The sequence below is a fragment of the Brachyhypopomus gauderio genome, chromosome 9 (assembly GCF_052324685.1).
Source record: "Brachyhypopomus gauderio isolate BG-103 chromosome 9, BGAUD_0.2, whole genome shotgun sequence".
Taxonomy (NCBI): Eukaryota; Metazoa; Chordata; class Actinopteri; order Gymnotiformes; family Hypopomidae; genus Brachyhypopomus; species Brachyhypopomus gauderio.
Genome location: NC_135219.1, coordinates 10,830,016 through 10,852,537, shown reverse-complemented (window position 1 = coordinate 10,852,537; position 22,522 = coordinate 10,830,016). Strand labels below are relative to the sequence as shown.

The 22,522-nt window shown below is 48.1% G+C and overlaps 1 protein-coding gene across 1 annotated transcript in view; it reads left to right on the top strand.

Moving 5' to 3' along the window:
- Window positions 1-5,942: 5,942 nt before the first annotated feature.
- plpp3 (phospholipid phosphatase 3) overlaps window positions 5,943-22,522 on the top strand; it is a 34,149-nt gene continuing 17,569 nt past the window's right edge. The window contains exons 1-2 of the mRNA XM_077017050.1: window positions 5,943-6,568; window positions 22,379-22,522. The exon at window positions 22,379-22,522 is cut by the window's right edge and continues 3 nt beyond it. Coding sequence (XP_076873165.1) covers window positions 6,430-6,568; window positions 22,379-22,522 — 283 coding nt within the window. The 5' untranslated portion in view covers window positions 5,943-6,429. The remainder of the gene's footprint in view (window positions 6,569-22,378) is intronic.

The window sequence follows — 22,522 nt, the reverse complement described above, 5'->3', positions numbered from 1 at the left end:
TTTCATGAATGCCTTCAACTGTTAATTTAAGTGTTAATGTATTTTATAAACATCTCAAACTGTCACGATATGGCGGGCCCCCTACTGGTCGCCCCCGTTCACAGCGGCAGATGTCCAGTCAATCATGGCGTTGTGTTCGTCCCTTGGGTGGGCGGAGCCCGTGATCCGTCTCACCTGAGGGTCGTTTGTTTGTCTATATATGTCTTGTCTTTGTACCAGCTGACCGCTGGTTATTATATCCTTATTTCGGATCAGGTCACAGGTTTTGGTTTGCGCACTTTCTATATTAAACCATCCTTTTTCCCTGAGACTTGGCGTGATCGCTTCCATTTTATTTCGCTCACCCTGCCCGTCACACAAACTTGTAAAACATTACCCTCTGCACAACAACAATATTGTAACTTGCACTTGTTACAGCATCATTATCACAAATGGAAATGGAATATATAGGCTATATGCTGTATAGATAGTTAAATTTAGTTCACAACTAGCGTAATATTCTTTGTTATGTATCTTTTGGACACACTGACTGTGTTTCTTCAATTATTGAGATCAGTCCTATTTTCCATCTTCTAGCAAAAAATTAATGCAAATATTTTATAAGGATTCAAGGATTCAGTGTTTCTGTCACGTTGTGGGGGGGGTCCCCCTACCGGTCGCCCCCGGTTACAGCGGCAGCGGTCCTGTTTTTGGTCACGTGATGTTCGTTCCTCAGGTGGGCGGGACCCGTGATCCGTCTCACCTGAGGGTCGTTTGTTCGTCTATATACGTCTTGTCTTTGTACCAGTTGACTGCTGGTTATTATTTCCTTAATCTGGAACCATGCACGGGTTTTTGGTTTGCACACTTTCTATTAAACCATCCTATTTCCCTGAGACTTGGCGTGATCGCTTCCTTTTTGAGTTGCTCACCCTGCCCGTCACAGAATAACCAGCCACCTTCGGAAGCCGCCAGTCTCCTTTGCTTTCTCCTTCGTTCGTGGTCATGTCTCGTGGTAAGTGTTTGTCTACGTGCTGTGTGTTTGTCGTGTATTGTCCGAGAGAGTGTTGAGTCTGTCCCCACTCGTCCCGCCGTGTTTAAATGTTGTTTGTGTAAAACCCGTAAGTAACACGGCGGTGACTAGAGCTGGGGACCGGTAGACTCCGCTCTCGCCCAGCGAAACTACCGGTGCCTCACATTGCGCACGTCCGTTGTCCGTTATCGTCTGTATGTGTGTGTGTGTGTGTGTGTGTGTGTGTGTGTATGTACGTTGTAGTGTTTTGTTTTAATAACGACGCGGACGTGAGCGAGTGTGTGAGTGTGCCGTGGTGTGTGTGTTTCGCTGGTGGTGTTCGTGTGTGTATGTAGTATGTAGTCGGGTCCACCGGTGTGTGCCGCGCGCTAGAACGCGTGAGACACGTCTCTCTGCTCCTTTCGCCTCGCTCACCCGATATCCCGCGGTGACGGGGGTGAGCGACTGCGAGCCAGAGGGACGCGTCGCTGTGGGCGTGGCGCGCAAGCCGCTCGCGCATAGCTCTCTCTCTCCAAAGATCTACGGATCCCGTGGTGAAAACGGTGAGAGAGAGAGAGCTGGAGTGGGCGCGTCACGCTCCGCAGAGCGCGCGCATCGGTGGGTCCTGTCCGTTTGTTTGTTCTGTCTTTGCGTGTTCGTTTTGTCCTAGAGTGTAGCGTGCTTTGTTTTATGTAATTCCTCTCTTGCACCCCTCTTCACTGTGTGTGGGGAGGGGCCCATTAGAGGTCCCGTGCCACTGGATGTGGCACGGAGGGCACCTTGGGTGCGTATATGTTAAATGTTGTGTCTGTGGTTTTTTGTTTTGTTATTCCCCAGAGGGGCCCCCCTAAATATGTTTTTGGGGGGGAGCTATGGGGTTCCTGAGCCACGACATGTGGCTCAGAAGGCGCTGCTCCTTAGGGAGAACTGACCTTTGGGAGGGACCCCTGAGCAAAGAGGAGCCCCTGTACCCCTTTGTAGGCTGAGGATGCCTGGGGTGTATGGACAGGGTGTCTCCTCATGCCAAGAAGGGGTCCCCTCCCCCCTGGGTAAAGGGGGTGCAAGGGTCAGGGCAGTGCACGTTATGTGTTGTATGTTGTCTGTGTGATGTGTTGCAGGTCGCTCCTGGTGGTGGACTGCGGCACTCCCGGACCTAGTGGGGTCTCCAGGCGGAGACCCTCCCCTTCAAGCTCGGGGTGACCAGCGTGTCCCTGATGCGGATTGCCAGGGCCCTGGTCTCTGGCACTCCTGGGTTGGGTGGAGGAGTCCACCTTGAGATGAGGGGCCCCGGGAGGGGTTCACTCCCCAGGAGTCTGGGGTGACCCCTAGCAAAAAGTGCAGGGGTCAGCTCCGAGCGAGGAGGTAGGTTCGGGAGGTGTTTGTGGAAGCCGTGGCCGCACCCCAGTGTGGCGGCCTGCACACATCCACACCTGTGACGTGTGTTGGGCCATGTGCTCCCGGTCCGCACACAGCAGTGGGGCTTAAGCGGCCTAAGGCCGGTTAGGGCGCGAGGGCCCTGTGACCGACCGGGGCGTGGTTATCGTCTTGTTGACGGCCCAGTCGGTCCAGGGTCCCGCCCAGGAGGCGAGCTAACTTGTGTGTTTTATGTTTTCAGCTCCAGGACTGCAGGGAACGGGTCCCTGCCTTGTCTGCGTCCTGTGACGAGGAGCTTATGTGTTTTGTGTTTCAGCTCAGGACGGCAGGGAACGGGTCCCTGTCTTGTCCCCGCCCTCCCGCCCCTTTGTTGTGTTTTGTGTGCTGCCGCTGTAAGCCGCACATCCGGAGGGGAGTGCGGCTTTGGTGGGGGGGTCTGTCACGTTGTGGGGGGCCCCCCTACCGGTCGCCCCCGGTTACAGCGGCAGCGGTCCTGTTTTTGGTCACGTGATGTTCGTCCCTCAGGTGGGCGGGACCCGTGATCCGTTTCACCTGAGGGTCGTTTGTTCGTCTATATACGTCTTGTCTTTGTACCAGTTGACTGCTGGTTATTATTTCCTTAATCTGGAACCATGCATGGGTTTTTGGTTTGCACACTTTCTATTAAACCATCCTATTTCCCTGAGACTTGGTGTGATCGCTTCCTTTTTGAGTTGCTCACCCTGCCCGTCACAGTTTCAAGGAGACTTTATTGTCATTCACATCACATGTGGTACATGAGGTGGAATGAAATTTAGAACCCAGGGTCCCAGTTTTTACCCCAAATAGCAGCAAAGTACAATAAAAACAGAATAGAATAAAATAAAATAGAATAAGTAGAATACAAATAAATCTGTAATAAATAAATATGTAGTGTGCAAGTGTAAAAAGGTGACTGTGGGTTAAGTGTCTTGTGTAAAGTGACTGTGTGCAGATTGTCAGAGAGACCAACTGAGTGCTGGTTCTCATTTAGAGTTTGTGAGTCTGACAGCTTCCGGGATGAAGCTGTTCCTCAGATGGGAAGTCATAATCCTAATAATTCTTAATAATCATGAATCAGTAGTAATCATTACTGAGTAATGATATTGGATACTGGATGCCAGTTTTCAATAAGGGAAGTGTCTATTTTAGATCTGAGTGTTAAATTTTGAGTCAGCATTGTAGGACGTTTTTCCTTTTCTATACTTTCCAAATAGATCTCAAAAAGAAAAGGAGCCAATACTTACTTAGTATTCTGGGAAAAAAGTAGTTCAGAAAAGCAAAATCTCTGGCAAAATATTGCACTATATAGTTGCAATATTATATATCTTATATCAATAATATATCTGTGTAAAATAGACACCAGTATCTAGACATTGTCATATTTAGTTTTTTGTTAAACTTGGAATGATTAAAAAAAATTAAAAGTATTGAGAATTTTGTTCCTTGTTCTGCATCTGACAAAAGCACCTTCCCTTCCCTGATTGTATAGTTAATCTACAAATTGGAGAGTTCTAGTTTTTCTTCCTCTGATAACGTATCTGGGGTTTTACTAGATAAAGAGGTGATCCTTGACACCACATTCAGTTCTTCAAGTTTTCTTGATTTAGCTAAATCAGTACAGAATTTCCAAAAAAATGTACGAAGCTCAAATATCTGAAACTCCCAGGTGATACCAAATTGCTCCTCTTATTTGGTTTAAGACCAAAAGTAGTACTGTTCTGTTCTGTGATGTGTGCGGTTGGTGTATTCTAGCTGCCTGGGCCTAACATAACTCGGGTCTCTTGAATGTGATGCTTATGCTATGCTGAAAGTAACTTTATAAGTTAATGAACAAAAATGATATGGTGATACATGTGTTGCTGTTTTCATGTTCATATCCAGTGTGTCTGCAGCTGTTTGACAGACAGCAGCAGAGCGGCCTGCATGTGACGTCACAGGAGGGTCCAGGTGGACAGCAGGTCTGCGGGCCTCCACGATGACGACCTCTTCTGTACCAGGACACAGGCTCCCGTGTCAGGACACAGGCTCCCGTGTCAGGACACAGGCTCCCGTGTCAGGACACAGGCTCCCGTGTCAGGACACAGCCTCCTGCATGGCCGGAGTGGGCCACTTTTTCAGCCCGGGAGTTTCATGCGCAAATCCGGCCCAAAATTATATTTCCATCCCAATCGGCCCAAACTAGATATTGTCATGAACCGGCCCATCGGGAATCCTCCCGAATCTCCCGATTAGCCACTCCGGCTCTGGTCTCCTGTATCAGGACACAGCCACACGTGTCAGGACACAGCCACACGTGTCAGGAGGGGAGGGGCTACTAGTAGGGAGGTAGAGGTTGGTTGGTTAATGTTGGTTGTTGGATATTGGATGTAATTGTGTTGAGCCCACGAAAGTCAGGGGCTAGACTGGCTGCTGTTTGCCAGTGCTTGCTTAAGGTACTGCTTATAAGCCTTTGCAGGCTTGAGTACTTTTTATGTTTGTTTTCCTTTTATACAGTTTTTCTTTGCGTTTACTAGTGTCAGTAATTTCCTCCTTTGCTGGGATCCACAATTAAAACATCTGGAACTCCAATGCCTGTATTTCATCTCACTCTCTGTAGTGAACCCACCTCCATATTCACCCACTCGTAGTACCACGTTCACAAATGGTGCAACCGCCATAGTGCAACCGTCTTCATTTCATGGAGTAATCGCACTGCAGACGACGGCTTATCAAAGGGGCGTTTCCATGGAAACTCCCTTGAACAAGCCAGGTTACATTGAACGGCACACCGAGGTTAAATATTTTAACATTAAATCAATCATTTACGCTGCTGTTACCACTAGATGGCGGTACTAGATCAGTCTAAATAATAGTGGCACGAGCAATCGCGAAAATGAGCAATAGCCCCTATATAATAACAGCGAGTAAAATCTCCACGAACTTTCATTTGTGGACACAGCAACCTATTATTAAACGTATTATTGTTATTACTATTCATATTATTACTATTATTAATTTGTGATTCTTTTAATATTAGTAGTAGTAGTAGTAGAAGTATTATTATTATTATTATTAGTTGTAGTTGTTGTAGTAGTAGTAGTAGTAGTAGAGGTACTACTATTTAATAGTACATTTTCACTAGATAACAAGATTATATATTGAACTACCTGGTATTCAACATGATTACTTACGTTCCAGGACTAAAGTTATTCGACTCTGCTTTTACGATCGTGTGTTGTTAATACAGTAATACAAAAGTCGACTGAACTGTTCAGAGTAACACATTCACACCTTCAGGTTTCTTTCTTTCTTTTTTGATACTGTTTAGGTATTACTATGTTGTTGTACTGCTGTTAACAACAACATAAATAATAACAATAATTGTTGGTTTGTCTTCCCCAAAGCTTCACGTGTTTCACTATCATGGAGGACTTTAAGGACTTATACGTCCCAAGTCAGAAAGGAACAAGCGCTTGGGCAACACTTTTCTAATATGGACCGCTTGGAGCAGTGCGGTGTTGTAGAGGCGCACAGGCGCACACGGGCGTGCGCGGGTCAGCTGCAGCGTGGGTCTATACTATAGGAAGGGGCCGAGCTTCGCCTTTCAGCCGCTTTGGAGGAGGAGGAGGAGGAGACGAAGGTTCTTAAAACTTGAGCTAAAGCTGCAGCACTTTTTAAAACGACGTCCTCTCTCTCCAAGGCTTCCGAAAAACTGAACTGGATCAAGTTTTCATTCACCGAAAGGGCGCACGGGTGTTGAGTTTATTTTGTAAAACGACACGCCAGATCGCGCGGTGATTACTGCTTTTTTAAATATTCATAGGTGTATACGAGAACAGAAGTTTTGAGCGCGCATCGGGACTGCATTTCACGGACCTCTCACTGCTGAGACCAACTTTTGTAGGACTTCTCCTCAAACAGGCTAATCAGCATTTGGTCTCCCGTAGACTTGTTGACACGTCCTTGCTGACGAGATCATTTTTGAGTGTGTTCACAGTATACCTGACTCTAATTACCGAGGTGTTGCGGACTGACACTGTAAAGAGAGGAGGACGAGTTCTCAGATGCAAAAGTACATGTACGAGAAGGCAATGGCACCTGAACGAAGAAACGGTGGGACGTCGACGTTAAATAACGGCAGTGTCACCAACAATAAGAAGAGGAAACTTTTAATAGCTCTTGATGTCTTCTGCCTTTTCTTGGGTGAGTGTTCTCGTGAACTGTAAATGCATAGGTGTAGAAACGTGGCCGACGTCCTGCATGACAAACTTTAAGTATTTGATGAAAACTAAAATAGCCTGTATTATGGAATCCAATGCATTCGTGTAAAAGAACGGTTCTCAGTCACCTGAAGGTTTAGATAACGGAGTACGGATAACCTTGAGTAAGGACCCGCCGTCGTTGCTTTTTAATATTCAAGTATATAGCATAATATCTGCAGAATGCAAACCTTGCAAAAATATCTCGTGTTTCTCCCCTGACTCTTGGTTTGTGTGTGTTGCATCGTTATCGCATTAAACAGAAGTGAAAACCGTTAAACGTTTAATCGGAGAGAATAGGGACTGATGGCACCACTATTTAAACATGTACTTTATTTTAATATTAAATGGAGCAATAAAATGACCACACATCAATACACTAAGTTTTTACTCAACAGTAATCCGTTTTTTCTGGTTCGCTTACAACTTTTTCCATGGAAATCTTCACAGAACATCGCACGCAGCTGACAACTTTTAAAGTGGCATCGGTACATGCTTATTATGGTTAGCCCGTCACTCGCCATTAAAATAATGAGCTAGATCCAAAACAAGTCGAGTAAACATTATTCATGTTCGCAACTTTTTACAGGGTTGCTGTGTGAACTTGCGAATCTAAAAGACCATCTGAAGTTTTGTCACGCCTCTTACAGGACCCAATTAGTCAGTTTTTCCCAAGAAGGAGACCGTGATTGTCCCACATGTTTGCGATAGTGTTCTGCAACTTGAAAGGCTTGTATATTCATTATTTGGCAATGACCTTAAGACATACACCCATACAGTTCAAAGTCATGTTAATGAGACCTCGATCCTAACTCCTAATCACTTCCAAGCGCAGATTTGTTTGAGATGTGTGTGTGTGTGTGTGTGTGTGTGTGTGTGTGTGTGTGTGTGTGTGTGTGTGTGTGTGTGTGTGTGTGTGTGTGTGTAAAGTGACATTTTTAAATTAGACCCGCACGTGCTTGACAAATTGTGTCACGTAGAGTGTAGACCAGCAGAACTCGTGCACACGTCCCCGTGCGTCTCTTTACGCTACTTAGGGCGCTTTTCACAGAGAACTAGCTGCACGGTTCGTGCGTGTTATTGTCCGTGTGCCTGGACGTCTTCACAATGCAGAGCTGCGAGCTTCGGTGCCCGGGATTAGAAAACACCCCGGCGTTACCCGTTCTCCCAGCGCGCGCCCTCGCCAGCTGTCCCTTTTCAGCACATCATATCAGCTTTCTCTCAGAGCTAGGGACAGGTGGGGTGTCCCGGAGGTCTTTGTCCATGGGCATGAGGAGAAGAGCTCACATGTGGCTTCAGACAGGCAGGGGAGCTCGTCCATAAAGTGCTGCTGATCCTTCTAGAGGAACGTGAGCCGGGAATTGCACGCACAAGGAAGGAGTGAGAGGAGGAAGAGTGACAGCAGGCTGTGTGAACCTGGATCACGGGCAACATTTCACACACCGCTCTTACTCTCCAAACATTTCCTCCTTAACCACAAAACACAGACTTGTGCTTTACAACACTTGCTTTACAGGCACTCTCAGACCAACGGAAACGCGACTGGCTCTCACGTGTGGCACGTGGAGACCCAGTGACATATTCTACACATGAAGAGATTCTCCTGTTTTAGCACCGGCGTTGATGGTGCGCATCAGAAGGGAGTCACAAACAAACGTGCCCTTTGTGATGCTAAAGACGGGGCAGCCGCCCTGCTTTATGTTTCGTGTGTGTGTGTGTGTGTGTGTGTTTGGTGGGGGGGTTTTAAAAGAGGAGACTCATTTAGATGGGGATTTGTTGGGAAGGGGGGGGGGGGGCTGCAAGGTTGTGGGCCACTTGAAGAATGTCTGAATAGGCTTTGTTCAGTCTGAGGCTATGGGAATAGTGCATGCTCAGGGTTCCATCTGTCACATGAATGTCCTGCTATCATCCCTCCCCCTTCTCTCTCTCTCTCTCTCTCTCTCTCTCTCTCCTCCTCTTTATTTTGGCACGAGGGCCTCGTCTTTCTCTCCTGTATTAGCGCGCCCTTTGTTTCCCCCACCACAGCATCCAGCAGTAATGGCTCGACGCCGTTGCCTCTGAGCAGAGTGAAGGCGGGCCCCCCCCAGCCGCCCCCCCCCCCCCCCCCCCCCCAGACGGGCCCCTGTCCCAGGAGCCTCGCCTCCTGTTGAGATCCCATCAGAGAGGAGTGCGACGGCCCCGCTCATTAGCATACAGTAATGCACTAAAGCAGAGGGGGTGTGGCCTTGCAGTTCCCAGCCTGTCTCCATAGGGGGTAGATGGCCCAGCTACAGTCCCGCATTCGGCCGGTCCCGCATTCGGCCGGTCCCGCGCTCTCCTCTGCGTGCTTCTATGGGTTGTTTGTGGTGGAGACCCACGCGTACTGGCACCATCGCCGGCGCCTCGCAGGAAACCGGCATCTAAAAACGGCTCCGGGACGAGCGTGATTGTGTGCCGTCTCTTTCTTTAGACACACAATGGAGCCGGGCGGCACTTCAAGGCTGTTCTGGGTCCGGGTCGTGGCTGTGCGCGGGAAGGCGGGAACGTTAGCCTGTACTTGCCTCCGCTGCTCAGGAACGCCGGAGCGTAAACCAGGCCGGGACTGTGAGGCGTTGTGTTTTTCTTTCAGCGTCTACCTGGGCTCCCCTGATTAAAGCGGAGGAAAAGGGCTCGGTGCTCCACTCTCCTCTGTGGCATTCCACCAGGGAAAGGCAGACAGGGTTACAGAGAGCCGGGGATCCTGTGGGGAGACTCTCTCGGTTGGGGCCGAGTGCATTCATCTCCGCCTCGCAGACCTGGCCACGTCTATAAATATTTTGCAGAATTTCTCACATTCCTGGTCCCAGGTCAGCCCAACTCCTGCTCTTGATGTGACAGCTGGTGTAATTTTCACCCTGGGCATATGCAGGGCCAAAACTCAGGAAAGGGTGGAGAGAGGAAAAGGTGGTCTCGCTCTCTCACCCCCCTCACCATTCTTTCTCTCTCTCTCTCTCTCTCTCTCTCTCTCTCTCTCTCTCTCTCTCTCTCTCTCCCTCCCTTTCTTCCACTCCTCACCCTAGATGTGGCCAGCTGTGCTGTGAAATTTAATCTCTCTCTTTTTCCAGACCATTTCCTCGAGTGTAAAGTCTCTCTCTCTCTTTCTCTACCCCCTCCCTCTCTCTCTTCCTTTCTCTCTCTATGTCTGACTCTCCCACTCTCTCCCTCTCTCTAGCTCATTGACTGGACTGTAATTGCCACAGACCCTCTGAAGTTGCAGGGTGGTGTTCTGGTGTTGTTGGGGCCCAGTGATGTTGCTCCTGTACTTATGATGTGCTGAACCCCCACTGCAGGAGTCTCTGCCCACTGTCTCTCCTGCATTGACCTGCCGCCATTCGCCATCACACATGTGTTTGACTAGAAACAAGGGTTTGTTCTGGACACCCCTGGACACACCTGGAGAGACTCTTCTCCTTGGACAAGAGTTTGTCCAGCTGTCAACAGGACATACTGTATTGCTTTAGTATATGACATTTTTCCACCACAGTTGCCAGGATGACTGAGGTGTTTACAGACTGAGCCAAATGTTTGTAAACAAGTCTGGCTTAGCATTCAGGCTGGTATTAGCCAGGCACCGCACTAAGGCCCGGCGCTGAACCCTGGGCAACTCGAACCCACACGCGGGTCATGGACTTCCCTCTGCCCCTCCCGTTCTTGTGGGGAGAGGCTGTGATTGTGGTGAGCAGGACTGGTGGTTCTGGGAGTGAAGGAGAAGCCAGTTATTGTGCGTGAGGTTCCTTCAGAACACAAACCCTGAACATCCCTCATGCTAGCTCACTGTGGCTGTGGTGCGTGGGCACGTTGAAGCTTAGCTCGGTGTTATGATGACAGACGGTGCCCATGATGCAGAAATCCTGTTGTCCATCAGTTCCTTGAAGGCGCTGTTGGGGCGGTCTGGGTTTTCTGCAGACTGTGGCTGTGGGGTGTAGAGCAGCCTAACAGAGTGGCTCCAGAGTGCAGCGTGATGTAAGAACGGGTCCCATGTGAGTGCTGTAACTGTGCTGGGTCAGGTGGGGTCATGTACCAACCCCACCCCTCACAGTGAGAATGATACTCGTCCACAAGCCCCACTGTCTGAGCGGCACCACCCCATAGCCCACTAATAGGACTTGTGTTAAATCCTAAGGTCTACTCATGTTGCTTTGTGTGTATGAGTGTGTGTGTGTGTGTGTGTGTGTGTATGGGTGTTTTACTTTATACCTGTCTGTGAGGGTGAACCTGTCTGTGTTGTTTAGTGTTTCATAGTGTGTGTGTGTGTGTGTGTGTGTGTGTGTGTGTGTGTGTGTGTATGTGTGTGTGTGTGTATGTGTGTGTGTGCGTGTGCACGGCAGGTCTCTTAGGCTGCAGACCATGTGGTTTAAGTATACAGCCCCAGGATTTATGGGATAGAGAGGCCTGCCTGAGGTAGCAATTAGATGGGTACGTGTGTGTGTGTGTGTGTGTGTGTGTGTGTGTGTATATTTTAGTGAGCAACGGTGTTATCAAATCTTGTAAGAGTCTTCAGGGGAGCAATGTACTGATAACATACCGCTCTCTTTGTATTTCAAAGTATCTCTTTTCCAGTGTTTTATCAGCTGACAGTTCCCTGCGTATCCGTACTGCTTAAGCACTGCCGTCTAACTGACCCCCGGGACAATAGGAGATCTGTATCATGGTGCGAGCATACAGGACATACCACACCCCCTGCTGCCCCCAGGGACCACACCAGTCATTTACTTATTTACACTCACTTTAATTGTAGTTGATTTCCTCTCGTCTGTGTCTGTTACGTCCTACAAGCCATTGTGTTTCGGTGAAGAGTCCTGAGGGCTGGGGGGGGGGGGTCCTGTGTGTGTGTGTGTGTGTGCGGGTGCGTGCGTGCATGTGCGTCTAGGTGTGTGTGTGTGTGTGTGTGTGTGTGTGTGTGAAGCACATGTAAGCACATGCTCTGGAATGAGATTTCTGGAATCTTGTGTGTGCATCTGTTAAACAAAATCTCATTTATATCCAAAAGGCCAAGGATGGGTCGTGGCTCCGCCCCTCTCACTCTCCCGGGTGATGGGTCGTGGCTCCGCCCCTCTCACTCTCCCGGGTGATGGGTCATGGCTCCGCCCCTCTCACTCTCCCGGGTGATCTGGGTTAAGGTTCTGGGTGCTCTACATTCCTGTGTTTGTTCTGCACCAGAGTCCCGCCACCTCAGGGTCACTCACTCTGTGTCTCTACTGAGTCCTGCTGCTCTGATCTTGAAAAAGAGGCAAGAAAAGCTTATTTAACACTTCACTGCTTTGACTAGCTGCTGTGTTTTGGTTGAGAATTCCATTCAGTTAGTGTATTGGATGTGTGTATCATTTTGCTAGGAAAATGAAGAGATGGTTTATTATGCAAACAGAGAGAGAGAGTGAGAGGGAGAGAGAGAGGGAGGGAGAGAGAGAGAGAGGGAGAGTGAGAGGGAGGGAGAGAGAGAGGGAGGGAGAGAGAGAGAGAGGGAGAGTGAGAGGGAGAGATAGAGGGTCAAGGTGAAATACAGGGGGAAAGTGAGGGAGTGAGAGACATTGAGAAGAGGCTGTGGGAGAGGGTGAGAGACAGAAATTGAATGAAAGAAAGGCTGAATGAGAAAGAGAGAGAGAGAGAGAGAGAGAGAGAGAGAGAGAGAGAACCGGCTACACGACTCTGCTTTACATAGCTGCAGGTTCCTGGGCTTGACTACAAAAAAGGAAGTTCACTTCAGGAAGTAACTATGGGGACTGGCCACCCATATATATTGTACGTGTGTGTGTTTGTGTGTGTGTGTGTGTGTGTGTGTGTGTGTGTGTGTTTGTGGGAAGAATGGTGTGCGGTATCACACTGGGAGTGATGGTTTGCTGTATCACACTGGGAGAGGTCCACTGCAGTGTAATTGCATGTCTCTGACTACGGACGCTGTTAATGTCATGTAATTCCATTCGGACTACACAGTAGACACGCTTGTTGGAAATAATCCTCTACATGTTGGACACAGCTGATAAGCCCATCCTGCTGATCCAGTTAGCATGTTTATTGGTCTCCAGGCACCAAATTTGAATCTGACTTTGTTAAGCCCTTGGGGCGGGGACTGGTACCAGTGGGACAGGTGCTGGTACCAGTGGGACAGGTGCTGGTACCAGTGGGACAGGTGCTGGTACCAGTGGGACAGGTGCTGGTACCAGTGGGGAGGGTGATGTCTGTGAGCAGAACTACGCTTCACACTCTGGTAGGAAGATAGATATTAGGAATATTTGGATTGGTTGTACAAAAACACTAAACCTAGCACTACCCCACATATAACGTTACATCTCAGACGTAGATGTGAAACACATACACACACACACACACATATTCGCTCACACCCCCAAACCAGGTCTAAATGTAGCTTTAGTAGATTGGTTAACATGCCTCCAGTTTGCTATGTATAATGATGGTTCCAGTCCCAGCAGACACTGGTGGTAGTAGCTCCAGGCCTGGGTGGAAGAAGAAGGAACCCACAGAGCTGCCTCACAGGGTGGCTACAGCCACCCAGATGAACCCCGTGAGGATATGGAACTATGACAGGGTGTGTGTTAAAAAGCAGGCTGATAACACTGTACTGTGGCCTGTCACGCCTTATTCTGACCTTGATTAAAGGGAAGTGTAGTCGAGAGAGAGAACGCACCGAGCGTGTGGATGAGAAAGGGAGCTTGAATTTGACACACGACCTGAGACATGGCTGACAGCAGCTTTGTATTGTAGCTTCTCTACACTTTATAAATATACACAAATATGCATTGCTGTTCTCCAGCTAATGAGTGGATACACTTATACAGTGAGGAGTCAGACTCAGGCGATCACCTGGCATCCCCCCCCCCCCCCCCCACACCCCATCCCCCAATAGATCATATGTTTAAGCATATATTTAAGAGTCTCCTGACTTTTATTTTGACATGTAAAGGCCATGCACTCCAAGACTTTGGTAAACTGTGAGCCCCTTTATTTTCTTTACAGAAACCACAGTAAATGGTATTTAAGCACACCCACGTCCCCTCTTAAGTAAACACAGCCTTCCCTCCCGTGAGCATCGTACGTTGTGGGTGGGAAAAGGATCAGAACGGTAAAACAACAGCCTCAGCAAGTCGGAGAAAGGCACACCGCTGCCATGGACGCTGGGCGGGGCTTCTCTCCAGCCCCGCCCCTCGGGAACTTGCTGTGTAAACATACCGCTCGAAGACGTACCGCTCGAAACGGGCTGTTGGGGCGCACGTACGTGGAGGAGGGTCTGAGCAGGCCTCCGACGGCACCACCCCCCGGGACACCTGATGGGGATGGACAGGACTCGCCCGCGTAGAGGCCCGGGAGGATCCTGGCCCTGTTCACGTCTGTGCTGACATCAGTAGGCTGTGACAGACAATGACAAGCCTGTCTGTTCCATAAGTGCGTGTGCGTATGTGTGGGGATCACTTACCATCCGCAGACATGTGTGGGCGCAAATCAGTCATCGTTCTGTCGCGCACCAGCACAGCGGATACACGATCACCAGGAAGAGATCACAGCACAGTTATATTCTCTCTGGACCTTTGGTGCTGTCTTTATGAATATCTGGTCCACTGAGCCATATATTGTGTTTGAGTAGGACTGTCTGATTCAGTAGGCAGGTCTGATATACTGTAGGCAGGTCTGAAATAATGTAGGCAGGTCTGATATACTGTAGGATAGGTCTGATATATTGTAGGCAGGTCTGATATATTGTAGGATAGGTCTGATATATTGTAGGCAGGTCTGATATACTGTAGGATAGGTCTGATATACTGTAGACAGGTCTGATATACTGTAGGATAGGTCTGATATATTGTAGGCAGGTCTGATATACTGTAGGATAGGTCTGATATATTGTAGGCAGGTCTGATATACTGTAGGATAGGTCTGATATACTGTAGGCAGGTCTGATATACTGTAGGATAGGTCTGATATACTGTAGGCAGGTCTGATATACTGTAGGATAGGTCTGATATACTGTAGGCAGGTCTGATATACTGTAGGCAGGTCTGATATACTGTAGGCAGGTCTGATATACTGTAGGCAGGTCTGATATACTGTAGGATAGGTCTGATATACTGTAGGCAGGTCTGATATACTGTAGGATAGGTCTGATATACTGTAGGCAGGTCTGATATACTGTAGGATAGGTCTGATATACTGGATCCAACCCTCTCTTCCCCCTCCAGCTCTCACTGGTAATGTCAAAGATATCACAGTGAAATGTATCCCAGCTCTTCTTTTCTTAGGTGTTGGTTTCAGATTTCATAGTACATTTCCTGCCAGATGCTGCCAAATGTATTTGTGTGTGTGTGTGTGTGTATACGTGTGTGTGTGCGTGTGTTTTTGCGTGTGTGTGTTTATGTGTGGGTCAGTGCGTCTGCACCAGTGGTAGGAGCTGAGGGGATCCATGCAGAGAACCATGTAGGCCACACAGTGTAGAGGTCACAGCCACAGGACAGGGGTCAGCGAAAGCGTTCGGCCCAGCTTGAAAAGATGGTGCGTGTGTGCGGATGTGTGTGTGTGTGCACGCCAATGTCAGTGGGCGGGTGTGTGTTGCCATACCAGTTTGAAATGCACCTCTGACTTCTGAAGCATCTGACCCATGTGACCTAATACCAGGGACTCCCAGAAGCCAACACACACACACACACACACACACACACACACACACACACACGCACGCATATCAGTACACAGCCACTAAACTGTCAAGCCTGCGAGCTCTTTAGACTGGGTGTAAAGTGTCCCCCCCCCCCCTCCCTCCCCATGGTAATTAATGAACTCTTCCCCCAGAGTCACCCTTGTTCCCAGGGCCGTGTCTCACTCTCATTGTGTCCAGCCCTGCCTGTGTGGCTGAGTCTGCCGAAGGCCGCCACCCTCTCTCCGCAGGGCCTTTCCCACAGGGGCCTGCCACCCTCAGCCAGACCCCCCCACCCCTGCATGGTCCCGCTGGGCTGTCACGCTAGAAGCTGGTCCTGGGTCTGCCTGGGCCTCTTCGCAGAGCCATCACCGATGACACCACGATCGTTAGAGCCGAAGACTAAGTTCAGTTCTATTTTACTTCAGAAATACAGATGCCACCAAGCTTGGAAGCTTTCAATGCATCGTGGTAATATAGACAGTCAATTATGCACTTGACGCTAAATGTGCCAAATATTATACCAGAATTCCAGGAATAATGAAAGTGGGCCAGTGATGTAATTGAGTCATTTCCTTTCTTCCGTCGGGGTCTTGCTCATGCTGTTGCTACGGTGGGTGTCAGAGGAAACGGCTGGGACAAATTTATCCATACAGACTGTGTGGGTGGAACTGCCCCTCAGGCAGAAGAGGCGTGTGCAGCCGCCGTACAAGTGCCAGGTAGCTTTGCTAGCTCGAACTGTGTTTGGCGTGTGATCAGGTTGCACACGCACGGCTCTTTAAATGGAGGGCGTGTCAGCTGCTAGGTGTTCGTGACGCTGCGGCTGCTCCGTGGGGGGCTGAACTCTCTCCTGAACACTTCCTCTCACTAGCTTCTGACTCAGCATCCTGTCTTGGCTTCAGCACCTGAATCAGTCGGTGTTCTGGGTACCTCACCACGACACACATTTAAACTGGATGAATCACAAAATTTATTGTGTACATGTAACTAGTGAGAGTTCTCTGTGGAAGTTGTGTGTTCTGCCCATATTACACACACACACACACACACACACATTGCCTGCTGTGTTTAAGTGAGATTTACTCATTTCAGATATGCTAGCTGCTACAACACAGTGAGGAGGTTCTGGTTGGTTCAGATAGTCACCGGGTTTGTGAGGGGGTTTCTGCCTCCTCCTCTCTGCTGGTCCACAGGTTATTATTTTCCACTCACTGTCAGTCATGTCTGGCACACAAAGAGGCTCTCACACACGCTCTGACCTCTGACCTCTCCTCGTCTCTCTTAATGTGGTCAGTGATGGCTTTGTGGGCTTGCAAAAGGGTGTGTGTGTGTGTGTGTGTGTGTGTGTGTGTGTGTGTGTGTGAGACACACTTAAGGAGCATGTCACACTTAAATTCACAAAATTTCCTCAGCACATTTCTCCTCAGTGATCTACCACAAAAAACTTGCATTCTACCTGTGGCTTAACTCCAGCAGGAACTCCAGCACGCACGCACACACACACACACACACACACACACACACACACACACACACACACACACACACACACACACAAGCACATGCTTGCCTCTATATTGCATGTTTAGACTGGAAATGTGTAAAACTTCCGTATTTGCATCAGGGCATTATATCTGATAAGGCCGTGCTGCTAAACCTCTGAAGGTCTCCTGTCGCTGGCACTCACACTGGAATTCCGTTATGCCTTCTGGGTCTTGGCATGACGGTGCGGGGAGACTCAGGCAGCTCGTGATGGATGAGTGCTGTCGTCTGTTCTCCGCTTCAGACTAAAGCTAAAGGTGGCTGGCTACCCCGTGTATCTGATAAGCAAAATAGAAAAATTCCCCACATCACATTGCCACCCATTTCTGGCTGTTTTTGTGCCCAAGTGTGTGTGTGTGTGTGTGGGTGGGTGGGAGGGTGTGTGGGTGTGTGTGTGTGGTCAGCTCAAAGCCTCTGTAATTCTTGCCTCCAGTTGTTTTTCATTAGGCTGGTTGGGGGCAGCTTGTTGACTGAACGAATTGTTTATGCCAAGCAAATCCGGGGGCTCCTGGAAACCTTTGCTCATTCTTTTCTCCACTGGCTCTCCCGTGACAGCCATCCCATGACTCAGCTTAATGGCTCTAAGTGGGTTCAAACCAGAACACTGCCAATCAGTGCCGATCAGTGTGGGTCCTTACATATGACATCCAGTGTGGTTTTTTTTCCAGTGGAGTTTTTGCTAATACCCAATTATTATAGCCAGGGCCACACACACATCACACAACACACAACATGCAAAACATCTCACACTTTTGGAAAAAGCAAACACTTCATCCAAAACTCTTTCAACTCTTGCCAAAATGTTATTTTTTGCAATCAAACTATACACACAAACATCAGATGAACAGTCTTTCCTGTTTGGCAACTACACACTGACGTGACAAATGGGAAACACTACTGTGTGTTTGAGTGTTCAGTGTGTAGTCTGCTGTAAACGTCTGTAATAGTTCTCACATATACATGTATATTCACAAATATGCAAGTTATTTCTGCATATTCAGTACATTTACACCATGAAGTAAATGGGGAATAAAAGGGGAATTTTATTTTCTTTTTTGCATGAACAGTACTGCAACACATGTTGTATATACTGGTATAGCCTACATAGATAACAAAAAAAGCCAAAACATGGCTTGTAACTTCGTCTGGGTCTGACCTCCAAAATGGCTCTGATCTCATCCTTTATGGTTGCTCGTCCTCTTCCTCATTCTTATCTTCTTCCTAAAAGTGTGTTTTAGAATTGCTAAATGAATGTAAGGCAGAGAATGTGCTGAAGATTTAGTGCACCAGGTCCGTAGAGTTAGTGGTTTCCAGGGCTGTGCTATAGCATAAGTTCCTGTTTTTGGATCTTAGCTGCTGTGAGATGTGATGTCACTGCAGTCATGCTGTTATATGATGGGGAGGAGACACTTCTTGAGTAAGATTGCTTTTAGCACAACTTTATTTGGATGGTTCTGTAGAAACAGTCCAAATGTATTCTTCCTTAATTTACCATGCAGAGCAGTCAGCTTGTTAAGAGCGAGAGAGAGAGTGAGAGAGAGAGGGGGGGGGATGAGTGTGAATGCATTCAGACTGGCATTATAAGAATGAGCTGTTTTGGGTGAAGTTTTTCCCCTGCTTGTGTCCTGTGACGCACACTGGACCCTGACAGGAGGTTCTGAGCACGGCCCGGCCCGTGGGGGGTGGGGTGGGGGGTGATTGTTGTGCGGAGAAGCTCTGCATGCCGCACGGCTCTCATGGCGACGGCGTGTTTGTGTCTGATCAGCAGGACAATACTGGGTTGGCACAGCAAGACTGGTAGAGCAGGCACACAGAAAGAGCCTTTCACACACACACACACACACACACACACACACACACACACACACACACACACACACACACACACACACACACACACACTCTTTTCAGGGTCTGTTTAGGCTTTACCGCTGCTAGGGCCCTCAGCTGCTGTGTTTGGCTCAGTGAGGGGTCAGAGCTCTGCTACAGGACTTCACATACACTCCAAAGCCATGACTAACACACTCTCTCTGTCTCTCACACACACACATATGCACACACACTTTCGTGTTCATTTGCATTATAATTTATCACTGTATAGGACCTCAGCAGTGTGATGGACATTTCTGATGTTGATTCAGGCTTGAATTCCCTGCCCACCAAACAGATTCTGTGTTGGATAAAATAGGACAGTCACACATACAAACACACAAATATACATGCTTATCTGGGTCTGTGCAGTCTGTGTGAGTGAGTTTCCAAAGCCCACAGCCAATTACCATGGACCCGTTCAGGTTTAAACTGGGTAACCCTAACTCACCATTCACCAGTGTTGCCATAGTTACTTTGAAACAGTAATCCGACTACTGACTACTGACTACTTCTTTAAAAAGTAACTCAGTTAATTTACTGACTACTTGCTTTTAAAAGTAACTAAGTTAGATTACTTTTAGTTACTTTCAGCAGAGGCTGATCCCCTGCCCCTATAACATGAAAATGACTACCAGTTCTGCCAATACTCACTTTATTGACATGTATTTTAACCGGAACATCAAAAATGACACTGGCATTTGTAAACTTTTTCTTGAAATAGGCTTACATGTTTTTTAAATAAATAAATAAGACAGTCTTTCTGTTCAACTCCGCCCACTTACAGGGTTGCCAACTGTCACGCATTGAGACACACGCATTTGACTGTCTTCACACGCTTACGCCACACTTCCGATATCTCACGCCGAAAAAAAAATCCAGTTTATTTACCTCTGATCCACATCTATAATTCAGTGAGTTACTAGTTCGATCTGGCGCCAACCACCGGTGATCGATCGATCGCGATATAATACTGAATTTAGTCCATTTTACACCCCGCCCGGTAACAATTTACGTTCGCCGCCAAGCCCCGGTTATTTTTTCAGGTTTGACGTTGTGTTTTTGAAAGTAGACAGCACTCTGTCGCCAGGACAGAGTGTACAACGGACCTTAATGTTGTCTTCCTTAGCCGAAATAAAATCAAAATAATGCCTGTATTTCCAGCTGCTAAAGGCGAACCTCTCCTTCCATCTGACTTTGGCGCCGCAGAGCAGAGATGACGTAACCGCGTAAGAAACGTGTAGCCAAAAAATAAGAATGAATAAATATAACCTACGTTCCCCCGAAATGCAGAAATAGTAACGCACGATGTTTTAGATAAGTAACTTTAATCTGACTACTAGTTTTTAAATAGTAGTTGCGTTAGACTACTCGTTACTGAAAAAAGTAGTCCGACTACAGTAACGCGTTACTAAGTAACGCGTTACCGGCATCACTGCCATTCACCTTTCACTTTTGCCCCTGAATGTACTTCCTCGCATCAGCTGGTGTTGCGTGCCCACAGGTTACCCACCTTCTTGCCCAAATACCCCCCCTCACTCCCCCCACATTACCCCCCAAACCCACAGGCTTTATTTACACAGCTGCATGCCGTGGCAGAGTCCTTACGCCCAGCGATGCTTAGCCATGTGAAGGAGAGAGGGAGAGAGGAGGAGAGAGGGAGAGAAGAGGAGAGAGGGTGAGAGGAGGAGAGAGGGTGAGAGGAGGAGAGAGGGTGAGAGAGGAGGAGAGAGAGTGTGAGGAGGAGAGGGAAGAGAGGGAGAAAGAGGGAGAGAGGAGGAGAGAGGGTGAGAAGAGGAGAGAGGGTGAGAGAGGGAGAGAGGAGGAGAGAGGGTGAGAGAGAGGGAGAGAGGAGGAGAGTTGGTGTGAGGAAGAGAGAGAGAGAGAAAGAGGCAGAGAGGAGGAGAGAGGGTGAGAAGAGGAGAGAGGGTGAGAGGAGGAGAGAGGAGGAGAGAGGGTGTGAGGAAGAGAGAGGGAGAAAGAGGGAGAGTGGCAGGGAGGGGCGATGTTGTGGTTTAATATGTAATACAGCATCCATTCCCTCCTCCCGTCTGTGTTATTGCTACATGGTGCTTTGAGAAAGTTGAGTGCTGTTTGCCGATGGTGTTGTGTGGGACGTTGAGTGAACAGATTTATTCTACCATAAGAAAAGCAAAAAGTTCAAAGAAGGTAATTTTTCAAAGTATGTTACTTCCAAATGAACATTGGCTCTTGTTTGTTTGCTTGTGTGTGTGTGTTTGTGTGGGTGTGTGTGGGTGGGTGGCTGTGAATGTGTGAGACTCCCCACAATCTAACTACACAGTCAGCCCATAAACAGCCTTTCCTTTGCCGTCTGAAGAACTTTCCAGAACGTTTGGGTGGTCAGAGTAAGCTTAGCTTTGTTTTTCTATTCACACGTGTTCCAGCTCTTCCACACAGCCCTTTTCAAGAAGCTAACAGTTAGCCTTTGCTTTGATTTGGAAATATGAATTTATTTTCCCTGCTGTCAGCTGGCTGGTGACAGCTGACGGGTGTTTTGCAGAAGGTGTGACATTTTAAAGAATCGGCCGTTTTGGGCACCAGGCCTACACTGGCATCATCACCCCTCCCCCTCCCTGAAACGCTGCCTTCCAGTGGATCATTCGTTACAGTCACTAGGCTCCTCTTGTGAACGTCGGTGCTGTTTGCGTGTGTTTGCGGTATCGTCAGTCTGTTTCAGTTCCATCTGAATAAGTGAATCTTGGCTCAGTTTCATAATGAAGCATTTCTCCATCTCAAACTCCCCAGTGACTGCACAGGTCTTAAATCAGACCCACACTCAGACTCAGACCAGACCCACACTCAGACTCAGACCAGACCCACACTCAGATCAAACATAACCTCAGGTTCCGATGAGACACAGACTCAGGTTCAGACTCAAGGCTAAGGATTAAGGCTCAGGCCCAGACCCAAAATTCACATGCAGAATCAGACACAGCTCGTGTGAGTCTGCCAACTCCACTAAAAATGAAATATGTGAAAGTGAAAATCTAACATAGTGATGTGGTGCCATCTGTAGCAAATGTAGCAAAATGGGAAAATCATCATCAACAGTGCTACTCGTGGATTTAAAAGCATTGGATTCAAACTCTAGCATGGCTTATCACACCATTGTGAAGTGCTTACTCAAATCAAATATGACAACTTGATTGAAGTGGAATTAGGCAGGTAAGAAGTTCACTAAAGATCTTTGAAGCTGTCTCTCAAGTTGAGTTTATCTAAAGGCTTTCCTCTAATTCCATTAGACTGCATTGTCTTCAGCTTTAGTCTGATTCAGAGCTGACAATGACCTCTGACAGCTTGAGACGTTTGAAAGGAAAGGTACTCCTTCTATTGGAAGTGTATTAAGCTCTATATAGGATAGCGTAAACAGGGGATTGTACAGTCAACAGCAAACAGAGTGTGTATTCTGTTTTAGGCATACAATAGTAAATTAGTGGATGCACTCTGGTGACAGGTAATGCCAATGTAAATGCCAAGAGACAAGGGATCCTGTTCGTATTAATGCACTCCCTCACATTCTGAATAAAGTAGTTATAAAAAGTGAAATTACAAAGTGAAATCACAGTTCTTCACACAGCCGTGACTCACATATCCCAGCGTGTTCAGGTAAGTGGGTGTGTGTCCTGACGTGTCCCGCGCGGTGTTTGTGTGTGTCCCGCACAGTCATGCTGCCCTCCATCGTGTTGCACAAGTCAACAGTGCTGCCGTACCAGCGTGGCTTCTACTGCGCGGACGACAGCATCCGCTACACGTTTAAAAGGAGCACGGTGCCCTCCTCCGTGCTCATGGCCGTAGGCCTCCTCCTCC